Genomic DNA, 26,283 nt, shown 5'->3' on the forward strand with positions numbered 1-26,283 from the left:
GAAAATACGACTGAAAACTATAAAACATATGTCACTGAATTTCATTATAATAATTTATTGAACACGCATATTTTAATATTACCAGCATGCATTACAATAATAACTATTATTATAATGCATTGTTATCAAAGATACCGTAAAATTATTTTATTTTCAATAATGGCATTAATTATGTCTCAAATAACATTTAACGTGGATCAGCAGTTAATCATTCGAATATTATTAACAGGCATGTAGACAAATGTGCATTTTAGAAGACTAAAAAAGCTTAGAACCTTTGCCAAATGAAAACAGCGCACAAAATTATATATTTTTAGCTGCTACACAAGAACTTATGGTCTGTCTTACATTACTACATTTTAAGTATCTTACGACATTAAAGTATGAATGAATTTACCACACAATTAAGGTACAAAATCCAAAAAAAAATTAACGTTTTTATTTTAAAAAAGGTTTTTTTTTTTTTTTAACTTGTTGCTCTAACCTTATTAATTGATGTTTTTTTTATAGAATTTAAATGTGGTATTATACCTCCAATGAGATAGTGCTGGCTTATAGTCCAAGATCTCAAACGTAATCTCAGTATAAAAGTAGATCTGTACAAAATGATTTAAGATGAAGACTTAATCTATCGTTTACATACATATGTTGAAATTTACTTTTTTTTAAAGGTTTAAAACTAATTTTTTTATTCAAAATTATATATGCACATGTTCTTTTTGTATAAATTAAAAATAAATATTGCTTATGTTTTGCTGTTAGTATATGAGTAAACCATTTTTGGTTTTATTAAAAAAGATTGTCATGGTGTTGATTACAAATAAAAAAAAAATATCAACATTTTCCGTTTGCTCGATACAGTTGAGTCATCGTTTTCAGTCTTCAGCGTTGTAGCCCTTCCTTTCTTCCCTCCTGTATACATTTTGAGCTTAAAAATAACAAAACGTACTCAGGAGAGATAAAAGGATGAAGTACATTTGACCAATTACCTAACATGACGTTTATTTTTATCACCTTAAACCTATAGGGGAGTTGGGTTAAACATTTTTGTTGCACATAGTTAGGTGATATTTAGGGGGATTTTAATGTTTGGAGTTTAGACTGAATAACATTTAAAACATATCAAAATCACAAGTACCGCACCTCACTTTTAAAAACCTTGATTAAAAATGTTGGCTATATTAAAAAAATTGTGACGGTTTTGATTACAAATAAAAAAAAAATATCATCATTTTCCGTTTGCTCGATACAGTTGGCTCATCGTCTTCAGTCTTCAGCGTTGTAGCCCTTCCTTTCTTCCCTCCTGTATACATTTTGAGTTTAAAAATAACAAAACGTACTCAGGAGAGATAAAAGGATGAAGTACATTTGACCAATTACCTAACATGACGTTTATTTTTATCACCTTAAACCATAGGGGAGTTGGGTTAAACATTTTTGTTGCACATCGTTAGGTGATATTTAGGGGGATTTTAATGTTTGGAATTTAGACTGAATAACATTTAAAACATATCAAAATCACAAGTACCGCACCTCACTTTTAAAAACCTTGATTAAAAATGTTGGCTATATTAAAAAAATTGTGACGGTTTTGATTACAAATAAAAAAAAAATATCATCATTTTCCGTTTGCTCGATACAGTTGGGTCATCGTCTTCAGTCTTCAGCGTTGTAGCCCTTCCTTTCTTCCCTCCTGAATACATTTTGAGTTTAAAAATAACAAAACGTACTCAGGAGAGATAAAAGGATGAAGTACATTTGACCAATTACCTAACATGACGTTTATTTTTATCACCTTAAACCATAGGGGAGTTGGGTTAAACATTTTTGTTGCACATCGTTAGGTGATATTTAGGGGGATTTTAATGTTTGGAATTTAGACTGAATAACATTTAAAACATATCAAAATCACAAGTACCGCACCTCACTTTTAAAAACCTTGATTAAAAATGTTGGCTATATTAAAAAAATTGTGACGGTTTTGATTACAAATAAAAAAAAAATATCATCATTTTCCGTTTGCTCGATACAGTTGGGTCATCGTTTTCAGTCTTCAGCGTTGTAGCCCTTCCTTTCTTCCCTCCTGAATACATTTTGAGTTTAAAAATAACAAAACGTACGCCGGAGAGATAAAAGGATGAAGTACATTTGACCAATTACCTAACATGACGTTTATTTTTATCACCTTAAACCTTAGGGGAGTTGGGTTAAACATTTTTGTTGCACATCGTTAGGTGATATTTAGGGGGATTTTAATGTTTGGAATTTAGACTGAATAACATTTAAAACATATCAAAATCACAAGTACCGCACCTCACTTTTAAAAACCTTGATTAAAAATGTTGGCTATATTAAAAAAATTGTGACGGTTTTGATTACAAATAAAAAAAAAATATCAACATTTTCCGTTTGCTCGATACAGTTGGGTCATCGTTTTCAGTCTTCAGCGTTGTAGCCCTTCCTTTCTTCCCTCCTGTATACATTTTGAGTTTAAAAATAACAAAACGTACTCAGGAGAGATAAAAGGATGAAGTACATTTGACCAATTACCTAACATGACGTTTATTTTTATCACCTTAAACCATAGGGGAGTTGGGTTAAACATTTTTGTTGCACATCGTTAGGTGATATTTAGGGGGATTTTAATGTTTGGAATTTAGACTGAATAACATTTAAAACATATCAAAATCACAAGTACCGCACCTCACTTTTAAAAACCTTGATTAAAAATGTTGGCTATATTAAAAAAATTGTGACGGTTTTGATTACAAATGAAAAAAAAATATCAACATTTTCCGTTTGCTCGATACAGTTGAGTCATCGTTTTCAGTCTTCAGCGTTGTAGCCCTTCCTTCTTCCCTCCGGTGTACATTTTGAGCTTAAAAATAACAAAACGTACGCCGGAGAGATAAAAGGATGAAGTACATTTAACCAATTACCTAACATGACGTTTATTTTTATCATCTCAAACCTTAGGGGAGTTGGGTTAAACATTTTTGTTGCACATAGTTAGGTGATATTTAGGGAGGTTTTAATGTTTGGAGTTTAGACTGAATAACATTTAAAACATATAAAAATCACAAGTACCGCACCTCACTTTTTACTGGCACGACCTAAAAACCCGTTTTTCCTGTACATTTCTAGATTACATAATGATTAAATGTATTTAACTTAGAAAATACAAATAAAATATCTAAAAACAATTTTTTAAAACAGTACACATTTTTAATTTCCTAGCATGCCGACCATAAAAAATTGTTTTCTTTGTTTATAGACTACGATAATTATACGCTATGAGAAATATAAATATACATGTTTTTCTTTCTTTTCAGTCTAGAAGACATCATTACATAACGATAAAACGCTTTTTTTGTCAGATTTAAAGTATGTTTTTTTAATTTTAATTTTAACAAATATGCTTATATTAATTTTGATATGTAAAAGCAATTGATTACCTATTTTAATACCAGAACACTACAACAGTATTTAATTTGTAGTTTAAATAATACTTTTTTCAAAAACTGTTATTTTATTCATTCGAAATAGAATTAAAAAAATATTTTTTCACAGCATTGTTTACAATAAAAATCATTAAAACTAATCGTAAGTATACAGTCTAAATAACTAAAAAGGAACACGTAAAAAGTATACAGTCTATTTAGCACATTTGGCACTTAAAACACAAAACACGCAATATTAAAAGTATTTGGCACATAATGAAAGGACTATGTTACAAATCCTTATACGTCCTACTCTTATACATGAAAAGGAACTGAGGTAGAAAAGAATTTTCTAAACACAACTGACATTGAAAAGCTTTGCTGTATAATCTTTGGTTTGCCGTTAAAAAGGTCAGTGTAAGAGTATAACAAGATGTGTATCGAGGGAACGAAAGGATAAAGTACAATTGACCAATTACCTAACCTGACGTTTATTTTTATCACCTCAAACTGTAGGGGAGTTGGGTTAAACATTATCATAAACTAATAGAATATATAATAATTATAATAATTGTATGAAATGCTACAACCGCTACCACTAAGCTCAAGACGTACAACAGCTATTTTTACTTACTCGTCTGTTTCGGATTTACTTGTGAGCGATCCATAGGTTTCCCCATCAACACTATAAACAAATAATTTAGAATATTATTATTAAGTATTAGTTTATAATTATATTATAAAATAACAGACCCGACATGAGGAAAATTAACAACTATGTTGTTTGTTGTTTGATCTAGCCACGGCACACAATCTTTTATCTCTATTAACGTGTCTTCTCCCACAGTCTCGACTTGAATTTTTATATTTGATTTATTACTTGAGTCATATCTACTAGAGAAAAAAATAAATTAGAAAACTTACGAAGAAAAAAAAATAATAGTTCGTATTAATTATTAGTTATGTTAGATAACCAACAAAAAACCTTGTTAAATACAATGCAATGATGACACTTAAGTTTTTAAGTATACATAAAAAAATTCGTGTTATACAAATCAAAATTATCCTTGTTAAAATTCAAATAAAATGTTTAAACTTAATACTAAATGCATATGTTTTTTCTAAAAATATTGCTTAAATTTTTCTGTTAATATATGTCATACTTATTGATTAAAAATGTTAACTATATTAAAAAAATTGTGACGGTTTTGATTACAAATAAAAAAAAAATATCAACATTTTCCGTTTGCTCGATACAGTTGAGTCATCGTTTTCAGTCTTCAGCGTTGTAGCCCTTCCTTCTTCCCTCCGGTGTACATTTTGAGCTTAAAAATAACAAAACGTACACCGGAGAGATAAAAGGATGAAGTACATTTGACCAATTATCTAACATGACGTTTATTTTTATCACCTCAAACCTTAGGGGAGTTGGGTTAAACATTTTTGTTGCACATAGTTAGGTGATATTTAGGGGGATTTTAATGTTTGGAGTTTAGACTGAATAACATTTAAAACATATAAAAATCACAAGTACCGCACCTCACTTTTTACTGGCACGACCTAAAAACCTGTTTTTCCTGTACATTTCTAGATTACATAATGATTAAATGTATTTAACTTAGAAAATACAAATAAAATATCTAAAAACAATTTTTTAAAACAGTACACATTTTTAATTTCCTAGCATGCCGACCATAAAAAATTGTTTTCTTTGTTTATAGACTACGATAATTATACGCTATGAGAAATATAAATATACATGTTTTTCTTTCTTTTCAGTCTAGAAGACATAATTACATAACGATAAAACGCTTTTTTTGTCAGATTAAAAGTATGTTTTTTTAATTTTAATTTTAACAAATATGCTTATATTAATTTTGATATGTAAAAGCAATTGATTACCCATTTTAATACCAGAACACTACAACAGTATTTAATTTGTAGTTTAAATAATACATTTTTCAAAACTATTATTTTACTAATTTAAGCGTAATCTCAGTATAAAAGTAGATCTGTACAAAATGATTTAAGATGAAGACTTAATCTATCGTTTACATACATATGTTGAAATTTACTTTTTTTTATAGGTTTATAACTAAATTTTTTATTCAAAATTATCCACGTGTTAAAATTCAAGTTTTCAGTCTTCAGCGTTGTAGCCCTTCCTTTCTTCCCTCCTGTATACATTTTGAGTTTAAAAATAACAAAACGTACTCAGGAGAGATAAAAGGATGAAGTACATTTGACCAATTACTAACATGACGTTTATTTTTATCACCTCAAACCTTAGGGGAGTTGGGTTAAACATTTTTGTTGCACATCGTTAGGTGATATTTAGGGGGATTTTAATGTTTGGAATTTAGACTGAATAACATTTAAAACATATCAAAATCACAAGTACCGCACCTCACTTTTAAAAACCTTGATTAAAAATGTTGGCTATATTAAAAAAATTGTGACGGTTTTGATTACAAATAAAAAAAAAATATCATCATTTTCCGTTTGCTCGATACAGTTGGGTCATCGTTTTCAGTCTTCAGCGTTGTAGCCCTTCCTTTCTTCCCTCCGGTATACATTTTGAGTTTAAAAATAACAAAACGTACTCCGGAGAGATAAAAGGATGAAGTACATTTGACCAATTACCTAACATGACGTTTATTTTTATCACCTCAAACCTTAGGGGAGTTGGGTTAAACATTATCATAAACTAATAGAATATATAATAATTGTATGAAATGCTACAACCACTACCACTAAGCACATAATTAAAAAAATGTTGACCGTTTTGATATAATAAATAAAATTTCAACATTTTCTGTTTATTCGGCCCAGCTGAGTCATCATTTTCTGTCTGCGGCGCTGTAGCCCATCCTTACTCCGTCTTGGTTCAATTCTTGATTTTAAAAATCACAAGAAGAAAATCAAGATGGGTAAGGATAAAGTTCAATTGACCATTTGCCTAACCTGACGTTTAATTTTAACACCTCAAACCGAAGGACCGTTGGATTAAAATTTTGTCATAAACCAATAAAAAATGTAATTATTTTAACTGTAAACTGTTCTACAATCTATACATCTTCTTCCATTTGGTGTCAGCTTAAAATTATGGTGTTCGAATGAAATTAAATAAAAAATCATGGCATACCTTGCTAAACGCAACTTCAAAGTCTCAACATAGCAGTAATCGTGTTCTCGGTGTATCAAATCGATCGGTTGGACGTGCTGATCTAGACATTGAGACACGAGTTATAAAAAAATAACAATGATTATATTTTATTGTTGTTAGTACACTGAAGAGTGAAACGAACGTATCTTAATAGCCGGCTGATTTTAATTGGCCGATAGAAATACAAGAGTATACATAAGACAGCTTTTCCCAACAACAATATCGGATCGCCGCAAACGGAAATTTCAAAGTATATTTACTTAATTAAATATCGTTAATGATTGGGTACGTTGAAAATTACTTACTGAAAATCGGCTTAATGGCGCCCATGACGGATTGCAGTTCAGGCGGGTACGACGAAACACGACACGCCCTTCACGACACGGTGTGCCCTTTCGAAGTAAAAACGTACGCTAAACTTGCCGAAGTAAGAAGTCTGAACTATATTATTTTGAGCCGACAATAAGACACAAACATAAACAGTTGAGCGCGTCGCAGAACCCGGCTGGCCACTGCGTGTAGGTAAACAAGTAAACAACTAACCGTGCAGGTACGTTACTCGATTACTATACGGGTAAAGGGACGGCGGCATTGTCTAGTATTGATTCGTACCGTAAGACCCCGACGCCATCGTTTTATCGATTTTCGCCCTATAATAATTATTATTACCTCCAAACACATTTTTGGCCGTTGAAACCAGAGCGCAGCTGCTTCGCCTCGGTCGCGCAATTCGTAACTGTCAATTGGCGCGCGCATCAGTTGCCACGGATGATGCTGGTGATAACAGGGAACCCTGTGTGTTAAGAAACGACCAAGAGAACTTGGTAACTTATTCTTTGGAAACAATGAATACAACAATATTTAAAAATCAAGAATCTTTTCAATTCATAAAGAGAGGAAACCCTGTTAAATTATGATGTCCATCCAGTGGCACTTTTATGAAAAAAATAAACATGTTCTTATTCTGCTTTAACTGTATAAAAAAAAATTAAACTAGAAGGTTGGTAGGTGAACTATTAATATAACATAAGGAATTAAAACGAGTCGTTTATTAATAAATTGAATTAATTAAAATATATAATAATAACTGTTATTATCAAAATATGTAAATAATTTTAATTTTTTTGTTGTAGGTTGGACAAATTTGTGAGTCCCGTTTTTATTATTATATGGGTAGACAGACGATCAACCCTAATCGTAGGTATTCTCTCTAACACTCAAAATATAACATTAAATCAAATTATTGTTTTTACAATAGTTTTATCGATATTTGTATTTCTACCAACTACAGATTTGCATCAAAGAGTTATTTAATGATTTTATCACTTTAAATTAAAATAATACCTGAAGATTACTATAGTGTTTTTTTTATCATGATTACGACAAAGTAATTTATATTTATCTATTAAGTTATTAGAATGCATTTACTAAAACTTATTTAATATTATTAAGTTAATTTTGGCAATTTTCTACATATTCATGGCTATTAATTATTTAGGACTGCTATGACCTATAAAATAATGTACGTAGGTATCAATTAATGTAGGAAAAATAGTTGTTTAACAAAATACTAACTTGTATAAAATATCAATCACCTTCCACCCCCCCAAATATATAATTTTAGATTTGCCCTTGTAAATATTTTAGTGTAAGCTCCAAGTAAAATAATTTTAGTGATAATTTTAATTTTATTACCTACATGCTAATTTTAATTATTAACAAACAATATTAATTGTTCAGTATCGAATGGCAGTATTAAAACATACTGTATAACTAGTTTTGTTTCCAAATTTTTTCCTATAAAATTTGAATGTTATAAAAGTTACTTTCAATGTCAAATATCAAAACTATAGTTACACATGCAAAAAACTTGCCCTTGCTATTACCTATAAGTTTTTAGTTGTTTGTAATTAATGTTATCAGATTTGATGTGGAATCGATAGACTTTTGGAGTTATCAATAATGTTCTAATGTAATTTAGAATAAAGAAGCAAAATTATGAACGAATGGAGAAATTCTTTTAATTTCCTAATAGTTTAAAACATTTTTAAACTGTATTTTGGCTGCAATATTCCCCCTTATTTTGGATTTCCCTTAAAAAAAATATATAAAAAAAAGTTGATTTTTTAGGAAATCCGGTCATGTTCTAGATCTTATATGCTCTACATCTTGGCTCGAAAATCAGAAGTAAAGAAAAAGATTCCATCCCTTCTGGGAGAATGGGTTTATGGTATTTTTTTTTTTGTGCTTTATCTAAAGAGAACATGCCACAAACATTTTTTTATAAATTCTATTTTTAAAAAGATAAAGAGTATTTTTTGGGGGTTCTCTCGATTTTAGACGTATGGGGAGGGGGGGGCAGGAGGGCTAAGAAATATCATAGGTAGACAACAATGAATTTTTTTCAGCAGTATCGCTATTTGTACATATTTTGATCAATAAACATTTGTAATAAAAGCCTGTAGTAGGTAATTTTATCGTTCGACCACGCAATTAAATTCTGTCTATAAATTGTATCATGTATACTATATTGCACTATTGGCCCGTGCGTAAAGTACCTATGGATAGGTGTTTTTTTTATCTAACTACGTCATTACAGCGAATAAAAAAAACAACAACAAAATTATTACAATAATAATGTAGGAAGGTAGTCGGATAGACTTGACGTATCTATCTACGCTGTATAGTAATATTCCACTATAATTCTCATGTTACTATAACACACTTGTAGTTAATTTGATATATTAAAATAATATCATTTCATAATTCATAGGCATTCGCATAATATATAATAATAATAATACCTATCGAATATCAAACGGCGTTAACCGGGGTAACCGTGCGTTATCTTATCACGTCAACAGGGTATCAATCCTTGTTCATTTTTTTTTTTTTTTGAAAAACGCATAATAATAATATTAACCATTGTGTTGTACGGCAGTAGCCGTCTGCCGTTCTCACAACGGTTTCGGTACAACCGTTTTCTTTGTTTTCTATAATACATTTTTCTTCCCACTTTGAACAAAATCTTTCAGTTTTTTTCCCTTAGCTCTTCACGTCGGTTGGCCGTCTTGAAAATCTCGCAGCTCGTCAAAAAAATTACCCGGCTAAAATGCTGACCGCTAAATCGCAAAGGTAAAGTATCGGCGCCCAATATTTTTAATGATATTATTTTATTACCTCGTTTTCCTCGTTTGAATCTATCAAAATGGTCGTTTTTCCTATTGTTTACCATTGTATCAGACCAAGTTTCCGTAGCCAACGCCGTCGATCGTCAAAGTGTTATTGTAATGATAATACAGTTGTACGGAACTTAAACACTGTTGTTAGGCCTAATACGATGGGCGAAACAAATATTATTATGATTATTATTTTATTTTATTATGTAGATATGACCAGAGTTGGGCAAAATTCGAATTAGATTTTGAATAATGATTACCGTGAAAAATCCCGTTTTTGTATATTTTTTCGTTTTATAATACCTAACATACCTAGCTAACAATATTATGCATGTAACGAATAGATAGGATTATATTCAGAGTTTTGAACTCAAACTTACCTTTTTTAGACTCGATAAATTTAAAAACCATTATAGGCTTTATAACATTTTTTTCTTATCAAAAACCGTAACCGACATAAACTCAAATTATTATATCAGTTTTAAGTGTAACTGAAATTATAAATGAGAGTACTAATCAATCTCACATTATAATATAAATTTGTGTCCTTTTATTGGTGTTGTTCGTATTTCTACAACTTTACACTAAACCATAAGTTATGTGAGTTAACATAATTCAATATCAGGGCTTTAAACCGAATTGAACTTAACACGGATGTTTAATTACTGATTATGGATGTTTGAAACTTAAAATTTATAACATAATTATTGTACATTCTATAGGAACATGATTTTCATTAGTTATTATAATCTCGGTATTTAAAATTCCTACTACTTTTTGATTGTTTCAAATAGCCTGTCATTTGAAATAAATATTTATTTAGTTTTATTATTTGAACTTTTCTTTTAAGTTTTTTTTAAATTCTAATTATTATTTCTATTTTTATAGGAATAAAACAAATTATTTAGTTTAAATAGAACATTTATTTAAACATATTTATTTTAATAGAAAGCTATATGAAATTGTTTTTTGGATATATTTTGTTCTAATAAAATCAAATTTATTATTTGAATAACAGTTTGGCGTAATTGCAATACAAAACTTGCTATAAATATAATTCAAAATATATAGCTTGTATTTAAAATTTTCGTTTCACAGGTTCTTCAAAAACTCATATGTTTGCGGCTGTATGATGATGCAAAGTAGAAAAATTTCCTCTAATGAACTGTCCACCGCGTTGCGGCCATTCTATTTTTCAGTTCACCCAGATCTTTTTGGACAGTACCCAAACGAAAGGGTAACCTTAACCTATATTATTATATTTTGTTTTCATTTTTCTAAATTTTAATACAATGTTTACAGGCGATCAATGAAAGTTCTTTGCAAATGCTGAGCTCGTTCATAGAGAGTACGCGTAAAAACCAACCCGTCAAGCCGGTGACAGTGAAATTCTTTTTGAAACCTCACAATAGAACTCAAAACATCGGTAAATATAGATATTCTTGGTTTTGATGCAAAGCTAAGCAGTAAGTTTTGTTTTTACAATGATGTGTAATTTTTAATATTTGTTATAATATAGGTATCAGTTTATATAATGTTTAGTTCTGCCCTTTTTTGGTGTTTTCTCAATATAAAAAAAAAGTCTGTCAACAGACGTTTTAAAAGACTTAACATGTTATAGCCCCACACTTGACTTACCTTAAGGTCAAATTTTTAGGCCTTAAACTATGCTCAAAAAAGATAAATAAATGTAATGATTCTTCTATCCCTTTTAGGGAGAAAGGTTTATGACGTATTTTTGGTTTGTCAACGTCTTTTATTCGTAGTGCTTTATTTAAAAAATATTCCATTCAATTTTGAAACTATACAGACTATTATCTTTAAAAGATAAATCGCTAAGTTAAAAATTATTTATATTGTTTTGGTTTTCTTTTCCGTTTTAAAAAAAGAGGGGTGAACTTTTTAGATTTTTGGCACAGTAAAGTATCTTTTGGGTAGGACTTGTGATCCATAGAGTTACTACATAGAGAAATCGGTCAGAACCAACCAGTGGTTTGTGGTTTTTCACGGATCATTCAAAATCCAGAAATTTGTTTCAAACAAGCAGGAACAATATCACTATAAAAATGTAATCTTCTAGTAAGCTTCAATTATTTTGTAATAATTAAACAAACTTTTTTAATTTTGTAATATAAAAAAAAAGTTCTCTGATCATTATTTTACAAATGTATTTATCTTTTTTACAATTTTTATAAGTCTTATAATATAAGTGGTCCACGAATTTAAAGTTACGAATTTAGTGGTTCGTGATGTCCGAAAGGTTGGCTACTGTCGCTGTTTTAGAAGATATCTTGGATAAGGTTAAAATAAAAATAAAAACACATTATTGTAAAAACAATAAGTACATCTTCACCTATGCATCGACGCTATAAATATGTGCTTCCATTTTTTTTTTATTGTTACTTCTTGAACATCTTCATGATTGGTTTCAGATCAGTTAAAAACTGTCAACATATATTTGAAACAAAACGATCTCAAACAAACGGTGTCCACAATCCTGCAAAGCTGTAACCTTAGTACATCATACGTGGATGGCTTGGCGGCCAAATCGTCAAATTACAAACATAAAAAAACCTTCAGCAGCCCAATGCCTGATTACATGTACAAATATGATTATGTATGGAACAAAGATCCGAACATAGGCGACACAATGCGCGAAGAGTTTAAAAAGAAACAAATTACTGACAACTTGTTGTGAGTATACAATACATGGATAGGGATTGAAAATTACAATATTGTAGCTGCTGTACTTGGCAGTGTCAAATTTAAAATTTGTTCGAGGCGGTAATAAAATGCTCTTTTTTTTATTATTGTCTAGCAAATGGTTGAAAAACAATTCAAACAGCGCTCGTGAAAAGTTAAAAGTGTACGAACCGATCAGGCATGAAGTCTCTCGTATCCAAGCGCACCTTTGTGAACATTTGGGACTGAAAAGCATCGGATTCGACTGTGGCTGGGACGTACGTCATTGTATTGGCTGTCTCGTTAGCTTTCAAGCGCTAATGGAGAATCATCCTGCGGAGATGACGTTGTTAAAGAGTATGACTGATATGATAGTTTAAATATTGTGCAGGGTCTTTAGAAGAACTTAATAATACAAATTTTCTTTAAAACTAATTATTTTTTTTACCATTAGTGTTTTATTTAAAACTGTCAGCTTAAAATTTGATTTCATTATAGTTTGTATTTAAAATTTTTGCTACAGCAAAATTATTAACATAAGCATAAAAATAATTTTGTTGTATGACTCTAAAGACTTATTATGTTTATAGTATATTTACATAATGTGTATTAATGAATTATATCTGTTAAATTAAAAACTTTTCTGTTTCACGTCAAGATCGAACGATCATGTTTGGGAGAGACACTGGTCTGAGTTTAGACGGCATTATTCTTTTAAACAGCGGCGAAGTCCGACACAACTGGCTTGATGTAAGTTGTTGATTGAATTCTGATTATTAGTTTTCACGGGTTTAAAAAAAACTACTGGGTTTTCCTTGTTTACGCCCTTTATGTACGTCTCTGAGCCCCATTTGTGAATGTTTTGTACTTATTATAATTATTATTATTGCTATTTACTTTACGTTAATTTTGAAATTTAAAAATTTGTAGCAATATTGATTTATTTTTTCACAATTAAAAAAAATAGTTTTAAAGAATTAAAATTATATTTTTAATGATAAATAAATTATTGTATATATTAAAAAAATATTAAATTAAAACTTTAAAAAAAAATGGTTTGTTCACGATCATACTAATCATATTAATACATGCATCGTAGAAAGCACAATTTTTAAGTAATAAAATTGAAATTTAATATGTAAACAATTTATAAAATTTTAAAAGAAAGTACATTTAAAACCAACCTTTCACAAACCTCTTTTTTATTGTTATTTAATTTTCAGATTTAAGTTATACAAATTAAAAAAAAATTAGCATTTTTATGGCTACTAAGTATATTTAAAATTTAAGGGAAATCCAAAATTTGAAAGTCGAATTACTGACTAAAGGAATTCAGCAACTTTTTCATGTTCTCTTTGTTATGAATTTTGATAGAAACGTATTTATTATTCTCCTGATATTTGACTGCATACTCTGTACTTCCACCTTATGTGAGGAAGTAATTTTAATTACTTTTAAAAATATTTTAGTTAATCAAAAATTAGTTATTAAAAGTTATTACTATTAAAAAAAAGTAATTTCATTTATACATTTTATTGAAAAAAAATTTATTTGAACACAATTTTGAAATTAACCAAGATAATTAGTTTTTGGTAAATAATAAATTAACACATTGTTATTTATTATCTATCCAGTTATTAGTAGTTTTAACCCTCAAGTAAAATATTTAAAATTAAAATCTAAATTTTCTTTTCATACACTGCTCGTAGCTATAATACTCTTATCAGAAGTATCTGATTGTTTTCAGTGTGTACATAAATCAATAAAAAGCACACCAATTTGCTAACAACGAAAATAAGTTTTCTATGTAATGTTACATGTCTCCGCTCCACTCATCAACTGCTATTTCTAATGATAAGATGTTGGCATAAAAATTCTACTTACGTAAAATTGTCATCCGTTTTTCTTTGCAGTTTATCAAAAATATTGCCAAAGAAGATGCCGTATTATTGACAGTGCCCGCTTACGAAAAAGCCGCTTCAAGAGTGTTACGCGATATAAAAGTAGTTCGAAGGTAATAGATTTTTTAACAATTATTTAACAACAATAATAATAATTGTACAGTAAAATATATTTATTAGATATGTTTTTTTTTATAATTGTTATTTGTATTTTGTTGCTAGAAAATTTCAACCCAAGACCATGGCAAAGCAGTATGAAAACAATCTACGCAACCTCACTACCTCGTTGAGTGATTATCAAGGTCGCAGTGGTTATCCGAAGACTTGGCCCGATTCGTTGAACAATTTCGAACTGGTCGTGGAAACGTACGTAACCGACATTGTGTGGCTGTGTTCTTTTTTGTAATTGTTTTTGTTTTTATGTAGTGAAGCTGGTCCGCTCATGGTGTCGCCTACAGGACAGATCATCGTGCCAGCATCGTGTCCTGCTACTTTATTGGTCAACTTAATATCTAAGAATTTATCGAAGGCCACCGAGCTACTGGAAAAATATCAAAAGTAAGAGATAGCTAGAAAGTGTACAATATCCTAGTTGGATTCAGTCATAATATCTTAAACACAAACAAAATAAAACCAATATCAAAAAGTAGTTGTTTTAGTTGGTAATGCGAGATAAACTGATCGATAAATGTAGTAATATAATAAATTTTAAAAAAATGCATGCAATTATTGTAGGATCATAACAAAATACAAATTGTTTTGAAAACAATAGTAATTTTCTAGTTTTAATCAGAAGGCTCTCGACTGGTCCAACATTTAATGAGTACCAAGTATTATTCTTAATCGACAAACTACTAAGTCATTGTTAACAGTAGTTAAGTATTATTTGTCTTTGTATTTCAAGATCTGATAGCGAGTCGTGAAAGCCAGAGAGACGATTAAAAATATTATCATAGTTAAAATCCAACGGGTAGGCATCGGCAGACATTGTCTCCCATGACGTTTGGCCACTGTCGGCATCTGTTATTTTCTACATATTCGTTTTTAGATTTAACACAAATTATTAAATAATATTGAATCATAAATTTTAAATTGGGATTTTTTTAAATTTGTTATACATCTTTGTTTCATGAACCTTTTTATTTTAGGGAGAAATACATTGAGAAAGATTTGTTCACCAGTTGCATCAACGAGTTAAATCTGGAAGCGTTGACCAAAGATGATAGCATCACTCCCAGTTTGATGATCGAATGCTGTCGAAATCTGCACGATAACCGGCACAAACTTAGACGAGTTTTCAGCGGCATGCGAGTGTGCATCACCACTTATTATTGTATCATGTCCGATGGTCAAATATGCATTCCGTGGAATTGGAACTCTAAATAAAAACACTATCGGCAACGACCAAAATATTTATTTAACAACTTTTATTTTTATCATATTTATTATTATGGTTTTTAATTTGAATTTTAAGTAATTACATTTATTTATATATTTATATTATAATGTGTACGTCTTAAAGAGCCAAGATGCAAATACGTTGCCATACAAGGTTTATTTTAAAAAGTGGTTGCCATTATTGTATAAAATTATATTTTAGCTGTGATTTAAACGAGTGATCACGGAAGAGACTCGAGACAATAGGACTTGTATCAGTGAAAATTTAGTTATTTAGGAAACCAATCGTAGGTTTTAGCGCAAGACTTGGTTTTTAAAAGTATACTATTTTAGAATGTAAGAATAGTATATCATAATACCGTTTGTTAACTACTTAACAAAGTACAAAAATAATAAAAAATATATTGTGTTTTGACGATAATTAATTTGCAATTTACGGTAAATTGACTTTGTCGGACGCAATTGAAAAAAACTACTCAATATATATGTTTTTTTTACAAATAGTAATAACGTTGATTATTTTAATTATACTATGTTGAAATTTAATTATATTATATAATTTTACTAACAGTTTTGAAAATAACAATTGTTTATTTTTATTTTAGTTTAATGTTTTTGAAAATTACCTCAACTATTATATTTTTATTTCATAATCCGATCAATGATTGTAAAGTTTAAATAGTATAATTAAGTTTTTTAAATTTAAAGATTTTGTCTACTTTTTTTTTGTTGAAAAAATACTATAATATATATAATAATAATGTTGTGTATGTTCAAGTACAATAATACATCTTTTATCGATACGAATTAACCATTATACGAGAAATATAATATGCAAAATGTTTACGTTATTAGTGCTATTTTTTTTTAATGTTATATTTGTTTCAAAAGACTGACTTTATTATTAACGATTGTTGAATATATATTTTTGTTATCAATAGCCAGTGCCTTAAGAAATTAATATACAATATGTAATAACGACAATTTCGTGAAATTATAATTTTATATTAATTATTGTATTCATTTTAAATTATTAAAACTGTAAAACTATAGATTATGTTTTTTTTTGTGCGCCATTTTCAAAGATCTTCACTGTTATAATTATTTTGGTTAATATAGATCCTTTTGTATAAGAATGATTGATTTCGGTTATAATGTTTTATTCGTCAAATGTTCAATGGTAAATTATCTAAAACAGGTAAACATAAAATATATAACATCACTAGGTACTTAATGAAGTTGTCGGCAAATAATTCAAAGTGCTGCGACTTATCGATTTTTCCGGAACGGATATATCAAAGGATATATGTAATGTATAGCCTCTTTGACCATTTCCACGCTCTTGACTGGAAAATGAGGAAATATTTAATATGCAACCAATTATTATGATAGTTTATTTGTGTTTTTCTTACCATACACAGTTATTGTGCCCGAAGAAAATATGGTGAGCGTAGCTTGGAGTTCGGTTATCTTGTAGATGACTCCCACGTTTAATTCGGGTTCATATCTGGTAAATATCATAAATACATATTTATTTAAATAATTACGTTATTCGAATAAAAATTTATAATTATAAGGACTACTTAATGTAGGCGGTTGAATTAAACGTAGTGACCTAACTGAACATAAGAATATACCTACTAAAAGGCGTAGATCAAGAATAACTAACATGTTAGTCATATCATGTGCTGGCCTATCCGAAGCGATGGCGATCTAAGTGGGTGTTCAAAATCTAAAAGTATTCAATGAAATAAACATCACCATCCTTAGTAAACCAAGGAGCTCTGAAGGCACTCGGCAAAACTCAAGTGATTTCAAAATCGGTCTTTGAAAGCTGAACAAATTAAAAAATTTTAATGAGAAATAACTAAGTGAAATTGTCTCTGAATCAGTGGTAAGACAGAGGATTCTCGCACCTAGGACACTAGCAAGCTACGAGCAGAGAATGACATAGGGAAATATGGAGGCACCGGGTGGTACGTGGACAGTCAAAGATGTTCATCGAGCATCCTTCGAACAGGTATGTTAAAAATGTTTTTTTAAAAATCCTCTTGAAGGAGGAAACTTCACACCACATTATGTGTAATTGTGACTTCAGTTAATCTAAAACAATTTTACTTTGGCAAACATTTTCTCAGAAAGGATGAATTCAAAGACGTGAGAATAAAAAGATACTGAATTTCTCAAAAGTTTCGGGACTCTTTGACACACGTAGCTATCAGACTCAATAAGACACAGCATCGCAATCTACTTACAGGTCAGAGTGCATGGGTATTTCCCAGGGTCCATCTTTTAAGTAAAATTCCTATTTTTCCTTTAGGGCAGCTCATGAGAGATCCAATCCACTCGCGTGGATAATATATTGTAGGAACAAGGACCCCTGTACGCTATCCAGAAACAACGGGAATCATCCTATAGTTATACAATATACTTAGTTACTTAGTTCACTTACATGACGTTTGACTTGTACTTTTGGGCGAACGGCACCAGCTGAATGGCGAACGGCAACGTACAACATCCGAACACGTTGACGATTTTGTAGCTGCCAAATATCACATTTGGATTATCTAGTCTTTGAATGATCCTGGCGATACGTCTGGCCGCCATTCTCGCATTGTGTTCCGTTACGGTCCTAGTACAAATAACTTTCCCACTCGGCCATATGATAGCCGTGGCATTGGGCTTGCGCAACTTCATAGTAAGCATCTACGAGCAAGCGGATATTCGAGATAAAAAAGGCAAAGTATCTATTATAGGATTTACATTCGAGCCAGTAGGCAGTAAAAAATATTGTGTTTAGAAGGGCCATGAGAAATTATTATCTAATACTAATAAATAATAATTAATGTGTTCTCCAACAAAGACAATGACTGTTAGGAATCATTGCCACTAAATTTAAGAGGTCGAAACTCAGTTTTGTAGTTAAAGGAGCAGGGTCGTTATTGGCTGCGAGCCTAATGCTAATGTAATATACTATATACGACACTAAAAAGAACAAACCGTGTTGAAGATGGTTATTGTAGTAGGATAAGAAATACAGAGAGTGTGAAGGGATATTGAAGTTTATAAATAACAGCGATATCTAGTGTACTTTACCAGTAAGGAGATCTTTGGATCTTTGGAGATCAAATCGGGTCGGGTTAAATTAAACCTAAACGACGGTAGACGGATAGTGCCACGATTTTACGATAGTAAACTAATTATTGAATTGAGCGGAGTGTGGTGTAGCGATGGATCTAAATAGACATACGAGTCGAAGAAGAAGCACCCAGTAATCCACCTATCCCATTGTTATTTACACAATTTGAAGATACACGACATTATAACAAATCACAGAAGTTTCGCACATTGCAGTGTAGACTGAACCCGTCGTCTCTGAGGTAGCACCCCCTTTCCGTCTTCTTTTCTTGTCGGTAACTATCTAACCTAACCTGTTTCCAGGCCTTGCTCAAGTTTCATCTATCATCTCCGTTAAAATTCTCTATTTACACGGTTTCCCTCCAACAGACAACATTGGATCACTTAAACTCTGACGAACGGATGTATCTTCAAATTTTGTAAGCAATATTAACAAACCCCAAACCCGGTGGAGATTGGACACGCTTATACGACTATGAGTTACCTCGGAATTAAAGTATTTGTGTTCGGTGTTGTATCCTGTCCGGGCGAGTTTTTTTAGATTCAAACGAGTTTTCACGTTAAAGCAAGTGGTTATGTTGCGCACGTTAATGTTAAGTCCGGCCAAATCGCGGGGCAAGCATGGCTGGTCTGGAAGACCAGATACATTTGACTTTGGATGTTTGCATGCGTCTTCGTTGGTTTCTGCCGACATTGGTAAATTGCATACATTGGCTGAAATGCTTTGACGCGGAGTCGATGTAACACACTTGTCAAGTGTCAGTCTGTTGTATGTTAGGCGTGTGTCCCCCGGAGTTACCATACCTACAGTAGCTTTTGGGCAACACTGGAAAACAAATGTAAATACACAGAATAAAAAATATACTCAATACATGCGATGTAAATAAATATCGTACAATTTTTTGTAATGCCTTCGACATGCAATGATACGAGCCAGTAAAAAAAAAAAACATTTTATCCTCTCCAAAATGATCTATTTTTCAATTATTCTATTATGTTAAAACATCTTGGCAATATACCACTAAAACATTCGAGTCCTTGCCTCTATATTCTATTTATTTTTCCGTAGTTCGGAAATTCCGAAATTTTATACCCGCCTACCTACATACAATTGTCTTAGAGCACTTTTTTTTGGCATTCGTTTAGCAGGTGACTTACCAGACAACTGGTATCTGCCAATATTTTACAGGTGGCCTACTACACCTATTCAATTATTAGAATTAATGCGTGTTATTGTACATACAAAAATATTATTTACTTTAGATGATTAAAAAGTTATATATTCTCTTGCCTCTAAACAGAGATTCGTCTATTTCTATAAGTTACTTTGGTCCACACTCCACCCATTTTGCTCCTTGATTTCCAGCTTTGTGTTCTTGCTCTCTCCTCCGATACCTTCAGTTCTAAACTGTTTTCCCTTATTCTCAATATTATAATGTCTCTCTTGTCCCGTGTTTCCTGTTCTGAAAAAATAGTGCAGTTTCAGAGGTCTCTCTGGGATCGTTGGCAACGAGGCTTCTGACTTCCTTGCTGCCTCAACCGCATCCTTCTTTAAACCCATTATCCCTAAACCACGTTATTCAGGAATAATATATGTATTTATCAAAAGAAAATTTGTATTAAGCTACTAAATTTTCAAATAATTTCAGCACAATCGAACCTAAGAATTTGGTCTATAGTTCTTAATATTCATATTGTCACTATTTTTAAAAATATGACCAACATGTGATCTTATTCAAATGATTGGAAAAATAACAGAGATTTATTAAAACCGCTAGTGAAATATTCCACAGATGTATAAATAATATGCGAAAGTGTCGAACAGCGTATTGGGAAGCTAGTTCGTCCTTTATTTGTGTTCATTGTTGGATACCCATTTTTTTAGAGCTGCAACCAGTTATAGTCACTAGCCCAACTCTGATTATGAATTAAATATAGTTCCTTACTTGTTTCTCAACGATTAAGTTGCTACTAGTTAATTTATATCCTTAGTGTAGGTTACGTCCGCTGGCTGTGGTGTATTCCCTAACAAGTTTAAGAGCTACTGGTTTTTTTTTTACATCGTAAATTGTAGTAATGGTAAAATGATCTTCAATACTTCTCTATCTGTAGCGGCTTCCTTCAGTTCCTTTTAGGACCTACATCTAGTTTAGTGTGTCCCAAGCCCACTGGTCGGGGTGAACCTCAACATTTTTAATTTATACCATTCCTTACTCCGATTGCTGAACAAATAGACCAAACCCTTAGTTTTAAACCACTAAATCTTTATTTTTGGCAAATGGAAAATTAAAAGTACTCTACAATTGTTATTACATGTTAATATATGCTTAAATTGCATAACGTGCTAATTCTAAATAATATTTTTATTCATAAAACTTAAAATACAAATATTTATAAATAGATATTATAGGTGAAAAAAAAGAACAGAACAATGTAATGTAGTTTGATATTAATGTCTGTGTAATTCGCTATACATATGCTTGTAATTCCAATTTGATTTAAATGGCTGAATCTTCTGCCGCCGACGGTTTTATCATATCTGTTTCGTCCTTTGTCTGAAAACAGAAATTCTCGTTAAAATTTTAACATATGATAATAATAACTATATTATGATAAAATATATTATAATATAATATGACATCTTGACTTTGACCTACCCCATTATTTTCTACAGCAGGCTCGACTTCAATGATTTTCGAACCTGACGCTTTTTGAGCGGGAGCCTCCAAAAGTATAATACGGAAAAGCTACAACATAAAAGAATTATAAACAATGTAAAAAATAATCATACAGCAATTAAACTCACATTGTCTGTTGAACTGTAGTTGCCGGTAATACGAATGTATACAATCGGCCTGGGTTCAAATTGAAACACCTGCCAAGATCGTGCCAGCTCCTCAGATTTGTTTACTATAGGTTCCCATTTCCAGTAATTGACAGAAGATTCAACAATGTATTTGTAATATTGGCCATCGCCATCCCAAAGCCGTATCCTTTAAATTATAACAATAACAGCCTAGTCTTAATACTAAACTGGTCATAACACCAGGGTTATGCAAAAATAATAAAACCTAACAAAATTCGTGAATACTACGATTCGGCGAATATGTAAATATATTTATTTTAATCTTCATAAATAACTAACAAATAAAAAATGAAATGAAAATCAATTCTTATTTCTAAATAAATAAGGAGTCTAACAGCTAAAACGAGCTCAACCCAAATAGATTTATATAATATATATCAATGCATTTTTCTTTTAACTAGTAATCAGAGTAAAAATGTATTTATGCACCTTATTGGTTATTCAGGCATTAATACATAGTTGCTTTTATTTGATAATAATTTAATTTATTTAATATTTATTAATTAAAAAATAATAATAATTTATCAAAATAATCAAATTTTAAGGTTGATTCGCTTACATAATTATTTAAAAAGAATGATGATGTTTGATATTGGTTGGACACGCTTGGAGAAATGAGGGTTCAATAATCAAAATGGTTAATAAGAAAGACATTTAGTTAGACCACGCTGTATGCTGAAGCAATGTAACCAAACTAACAATGAAGAGAAGTATCAGCAAAGTGGTATCAGTAAGAAAAAGAGACGTCTATACTTGTTTAATTTGTATAAGGACAAGTATAAATTAAAATATCAATAACTAAGACATAAAAAAAAATGATTCTGATACATTCAGCATACAATCAATTAGGCAATCTAATAGAACACCAGTTGACGAGTAAAATGATTAAACAAGCAAATACTACATATATTTGGAATAATTTTAAAACTAAATATATTACCTCATTGATCTAAGTATGTACGGTTGTGCTAGTTGAACCACTATACAACCCGATCCCAGCACATGATATATAAAACTGTAATAACCATACCAGTCAGTATAACTGCCATCTAACGGCATACGGTAATTTGTATAAATTTTTCCTTCGATTATGGATGCATTCATAGATATTGAAACGACATTAGACTTAGGGACTTGATTGAAAAAAGTCAATCAGGAATATATATTATTGTATGTATTTTTATTATTAAAAGAATAGTCGTCTTTTTTAGGATTTCTCACCCACTAATCCGTTTTTGACTTTCACTTTGTGCGTATTGTACATTACTTTTAAAAATTTTAAATTTGGAGGCATGTTGCTGACTACTCTTATATACCGAACTACTTGTGGGCGAAACCACAAACGTTGAATCAATCGACAGTTATAATTTAAATAATCCACAACGCGCACCCAATCGTGTTGATCCGTCGAAACTTCAACGTAATAAATGTAAGACCTAAAGGATCAAAGAAATCAAATCAATCGTTGTGTACATTTTATTTAGTAAACAAGTCAAACAATTAAATTTGGTAATCTTATATGCAAAAAACCATTCGAATAACGAATAAAAGTCATAAATAACTAATTATACAGGACGTACCATTCGTAAGAAAAATCATCATAACCTTCGACGGGATGTAGTAAATTGATTTCGATGTAGTTTACAAATGACGGATGACTCAACTTCAGCGTAATAGCATTGCCGTTTTCAACGATAACTGGACTGCCTTGAGAAGGATCGGCAAAATTGATATTTTTTTCTAAAAAATGAAATAGTTGACATTAACATAATTTGTCTAAAAATTACAAATTTTCTCATACTTCCTTTTTCTCGCAATTTCAGTTTATGCGGTGGCAACGTGTTTATCAATTTCACCGCATCCGAAATAAAATCCGAACTAACCGACTGTGATTCCCTGACTTCGGACAGCTGTTCATCACTTATTAACGGATATCTGACGACAGATAAAACTTTGGTCTTGGTATCGGGATCCAGGTGGTTTTGGTGCTCTTCGATCCAGCGACAAACCGCCAAGAGTATATCCAATTCTTCAGCAACGAACGAGTCACGAGACATGAGAACGTCTTGTAGTGCTTCCTAAAAAACAAAATATTGTTTCACAACTCTAGTAGTCCAACACGAGTACTATAATTTTTATTTTAAAAATATCCTTACGGGTGACAAGGATAGGAAATCTTTGGATCGCAATACATCCAATGCGTGGTCGTCGATAAATTCGAGTAAACCGTCTTGGAGATCTTTGCATTGTAAAAGTCGTGCCACAGCATACGCCGAGCACACAATGTCTAAGTTTATGTTACTGCGCAAATACTCGGACAGTGAAAGTTCTAAGTTTGTTAAACCGAATAAATTCGAAATCCTAAATAAGTCCAAAATGACTTTATCCTAACAAAAAAAAAAAAAAAAAATTGTATTCACTGTTATGTGTTAATGCTGTCGTGGATTGACATATTCATTTGACCGCATTTACGTTATTGACGAATCAAAGTAATGGTATTCGAAGATTACAAATATCATTAATCACACAAACAATCTACTGAACGATCACACAACGGTATAATAGCATTGTTTATGCCGTTTTAAAAACCGGTAAACGACGTCGACTATACGTTACCTCGAGAATACTTAAATCCATTCGACCAAAATAAATATACCGAAGAAGTATTTTAAATGAAGTTATTGATGTTTTTTTTATTAGCACTTCCATCTGATAGGATTCTTTAAGACCGTTGTACAATAGGTCGCTAAAAATAACACTTAATAGTATTACAAACAATATGAGTTCTCTGGGCTAGGCACAATCAATTGAAGTATAATTTTACCGACTGAAATAGCATGGTAATAATAAGTCTAAAAATTACCACAAACTTACTTTCGGTAAGATGGACAATGTTCATAATATAATATTCGAAAATAATATGACACTTAACATAAATGTAATTGGTGCAGGTGCGTTTTTTTTTTCAATGAAATTTATCATGGTTGTTTTAAAAAAAATGTAATGATTACATTACATATTTTTCAAACAATTTACAAAATTACAGTTACACTCAACTAAAGGTTTAAAGTGGTCTACAATACAGTAATCAGCTTATCACCAAGGAATTTGTTTACTATTAATGTTTTTTAAAAGATAGTTTAAATCTTAGTCAACAACCGCAAATAATATTAATACATTTGATTTAATTTTCAGAAGTACTATAAAAATAAAGTTCCATTTCGCTATGATTACTACCAAATGAGTATGCTTAATTATGAGAAATAAATACTTGAACTGTTTACTGCGTGAGGCTAACACAACACGGTGGGCCGGCAATCTTTCACCATCTACAACTAAAACGATATCTGAAAACCTGAAGTATATAATTTTATCAGGTAATATTATCCAGATACAAAAACTAAAATAATATATATTAAAATTTGTGTATTTAACTGGTTTCATTTTTTTTTATACAGTAAAAATAACATTTCCTAAAGTAGTAGGTAAAATCAATACCAAACATATTAAGGTTAATTGGTAGAAACACTATAACGCATACCTGTCGCTTAGATGCAGACTGCTAATGTCGTTAATCATCAAGTGAGCATGATCGATTTGCTTTTTACTTTGCTGTTTGTCTATGGACTGCTGTGTACTCTCAACAAGATCAGAACATGCTGAAAAAAAAAAATAATAACTGATTTTGCAAACGATATGAGCAGATGTGTAAGCGGCCTTAACTAAACTTCCAATAGGTTTTTGCAAAAAATGTCAAATTAGCTTATATTATTTACCTGGATATGAACTTAAAACGATAAAGGTTAAAACAAAAATTAACACCGTCGTGTTATACATATTAATATGATGTCAAGTACTTATACACTTATAAACGTGGTCATAGCTATTGGAATCCAATTTTAATATGTATTTCTATTTTGATAGCACTGTGCTATCTTTTCCTATATTCGATATGATGCACTGTGAACGAATAATTGTGTATACAATTGGTGAAGGTTTTTTGTATAGGCGAATAAACATGTTATTGTTAACAACTTAACACGATGATCGTCCAGTATTAAAATATAGAAAAAGTCAAGACGTTAGACTCCGTCCTACAATTCTGTTGGTACCTGGATTTGCCTTTAAAATTATTGCAGCTAAAACATAAACGATCATCATATTGTTAACACTTTATAAAACTCTTAAGAAAATAAGAAAACGTATTAATAGATTTTGAAAAACAATTTTATTATGTAGTTTTATTTTAATAGTGTACGATATTTTTCTATACTTGATAGGATATAATACTATTTTAAAGGAAAAATGTTGTATACAATTGGTATAAAACGGTTAGCTACATAAATATTTTTTTGTTCTACAACATTAAAGAGAAAACACAGATTTGAAACTGACGTTAGTCCTTGATAATAATGTCCATGAATCATGTTTGTTTGCAGAGTAGTCAGAAAAGGAAATTTAGCTCACATATACAATCGTATACATTCTGTATAAAATATATTAATATAAACAA

At 30.7% G+C, this 26,283-nt stretch overlaps 3 protein-coding genes across 3 annotated transcripts; 1 reads left to right on the forward strand and 2 right to left on the reverse strand.

Moving 5' to 3' along the window:
• Nucleotides 1-9,497: 9,497 nt before the first annotated feature.
• LOC126836529 (T-cell activation inhibitor, mitochondrial) lies at nucleotides 9,498-16,336 on the forward strand. Its single transcript, XM_050570027.1, has 10 exons — nucleotides 9,498-9,741; nucleotides 10,884-11,022; nucleotides 11,088-11,211; nucleotides 12,218-12,479; nucleotides 12,604-12,824; nucleotides 13,126-13,217; nucleotides 14,381-14,481; nucleotides 14,591-14,734; nucleotides 14,795-14,926; nucleotides 15,517-16,336. The coding sequence occupies exons 1-10, from the start codon at nucleotides 9,719-9,721 to the stop codon at nucleotides 15,752-15,754; spliced, it is 1,476 nt and encodes a 491-aa protein (XP_050425984.1). The 5' UTR covers nucleotides 9,498-9,718; the 3' UTR covers nucleotides 15,755-16,336.
• A 600-nt stretch (nucleotides 16,337-16,936) lies between these two features.
• LOC126836956 (TATA box-binding protein-like 1) lies at nucleotides 16,937-19,598 on the reverse strand. The gene is made up of 4 exons (XM_050570677.1): nucleotides 19,389-19,598; nucleotides 18,219-18,472; nucleotides 17,179-17,273; nucleotides 16,937-17,112 (listed from the first exon to the last, which is right to left on the reverse strand). Exons 1-4 carry the CDS (start codon nucleotides 19,596-19,598, stop codon nucleotides 17,036-17,038), a joined length of 636 nt encoding a protein of 211 aa, XP_050426634.1. The 3' UTR covers nucleotides 16,937-17,035.
• A 1,747-nt stretch (nucleotides 19,599-21,345) lies between these two features.
• On the reverse strand, nucleotides 21,346-25,931 carry LOC126836957 (BTB/POZ domain-containing protein 9-like). The gene is made up of 12 exons (XM_050570678.1): nucleotides 25,883-25,931; nucleotides 25,312-25,429; nucleotides 25,042-25,125; nucleotides 24,387-24,516; nucleotides 23,927-24,157; nucleotides 23,572-23,848; nucleotides 23,385-23,510; nucleotides 22,992-23,216; nucleotides 22,801-22,903; nucleotides 21,711-21,897; nucleotides 21,562-21,651; nucleotides 21,346-21,459 (listed from the first exon to the last, which is right to left on the reverse strand). Exons 1-12 carry the CDS (start codon nucleotides 25,929-25,931, stop codon nucleotides 21,403-21,405), a joined length of 1,677 nt encoding a protein of 558 aa, XP_050426635.1. The 3' UTR covers nucleotides 21,346-21,402.
• Nucleotides 25,932-26,283: the final 352 nt, after the last annotated feature.

The sequence above is a fragment of the Adelges cooleyi genome, unplaced genomic scaffold (genome assembly GCF_023614345.1).
Source record: "Adelges cooleyi isolate 19-005CV unplaced genomic scaffold, UGA_ACOO_1.1 ACOO_flye_CR_arks_rails_tigmint_CR_PRNA_247, whole genome shotgun sequence".
In the NCBI taxonomy this organism is placed as follows: Eukaryota; Metazoa; Arthropoda; class Insecta; order Hemiptera; family Adelgidae; genus Adelges; species Adelges cooleyi.

Excerpts from the sequence above, each read along its gene's own strand:
- LOC126836529 (XM_050570027.1), top strand. The coding sequence starts at position 9,719 with ATGCTGACCGCTAAATCGCAAAG. Across the intron at positions 11,023-11,087 it reads GACAGTACCCAAACGAAAGG|GCGATCAATGAAAGTTCTTT; the intron begins GTAACCTTAACC and ends CAATGTTTACAG. Across the intron at positions 14,927-15,516 it reads CTACTGGAAAAATATCAAAA|GGAGAAATACATTGAGAAAG; the intron begins GTAAGAGATAGC and ends TTTTTATTTTAG.
- LOC126836957 (XM_050570678.1), bottom strand. The coding sequence starts at position 25,931 with ATGATGATCGTTTATGTTTTAGCTGCAATAATTTTAAAGGCAAATCCA. Across the intron at positions 25,126-25,311 it reads AGTCTGCATCTAAGCGACAG|GTTTTCAGATATCGTTTTAG; the intron begins GTATGCGTTATA and ends TATATACTTCAG. Across the intron at positions 24,517-25,041 it reads TCACGCAGTAAACAGTTCAA|CGACCTATTGTACAACGGTC; the intron begins GTATTTATTTCT and ends TGTTATTTTTAG.
- LOC126836956 (XM_050570677.1), bottom strand. The coding sequence starts at position 19,598 with ATGTCGGCAGAAACCAACGAAGACGCATGCAAACATCCAAAGTCAAAT. Across the intron at positions 17,274-18,218 it reads AAGTACAAGTCAAACGTCAT|ATATGAACCCGAATTAAACG; the intron begins GTAAGTGAACTA and ends GATATTTACCAG. Across the intron at positions 17,113-17,178 it reads GGGCACAATAACTGTGTATG|TCAAGAGCGTGGAAATGGTC; the intron begins GTAAGAAAAACA and ends CTCATTTTCCAG.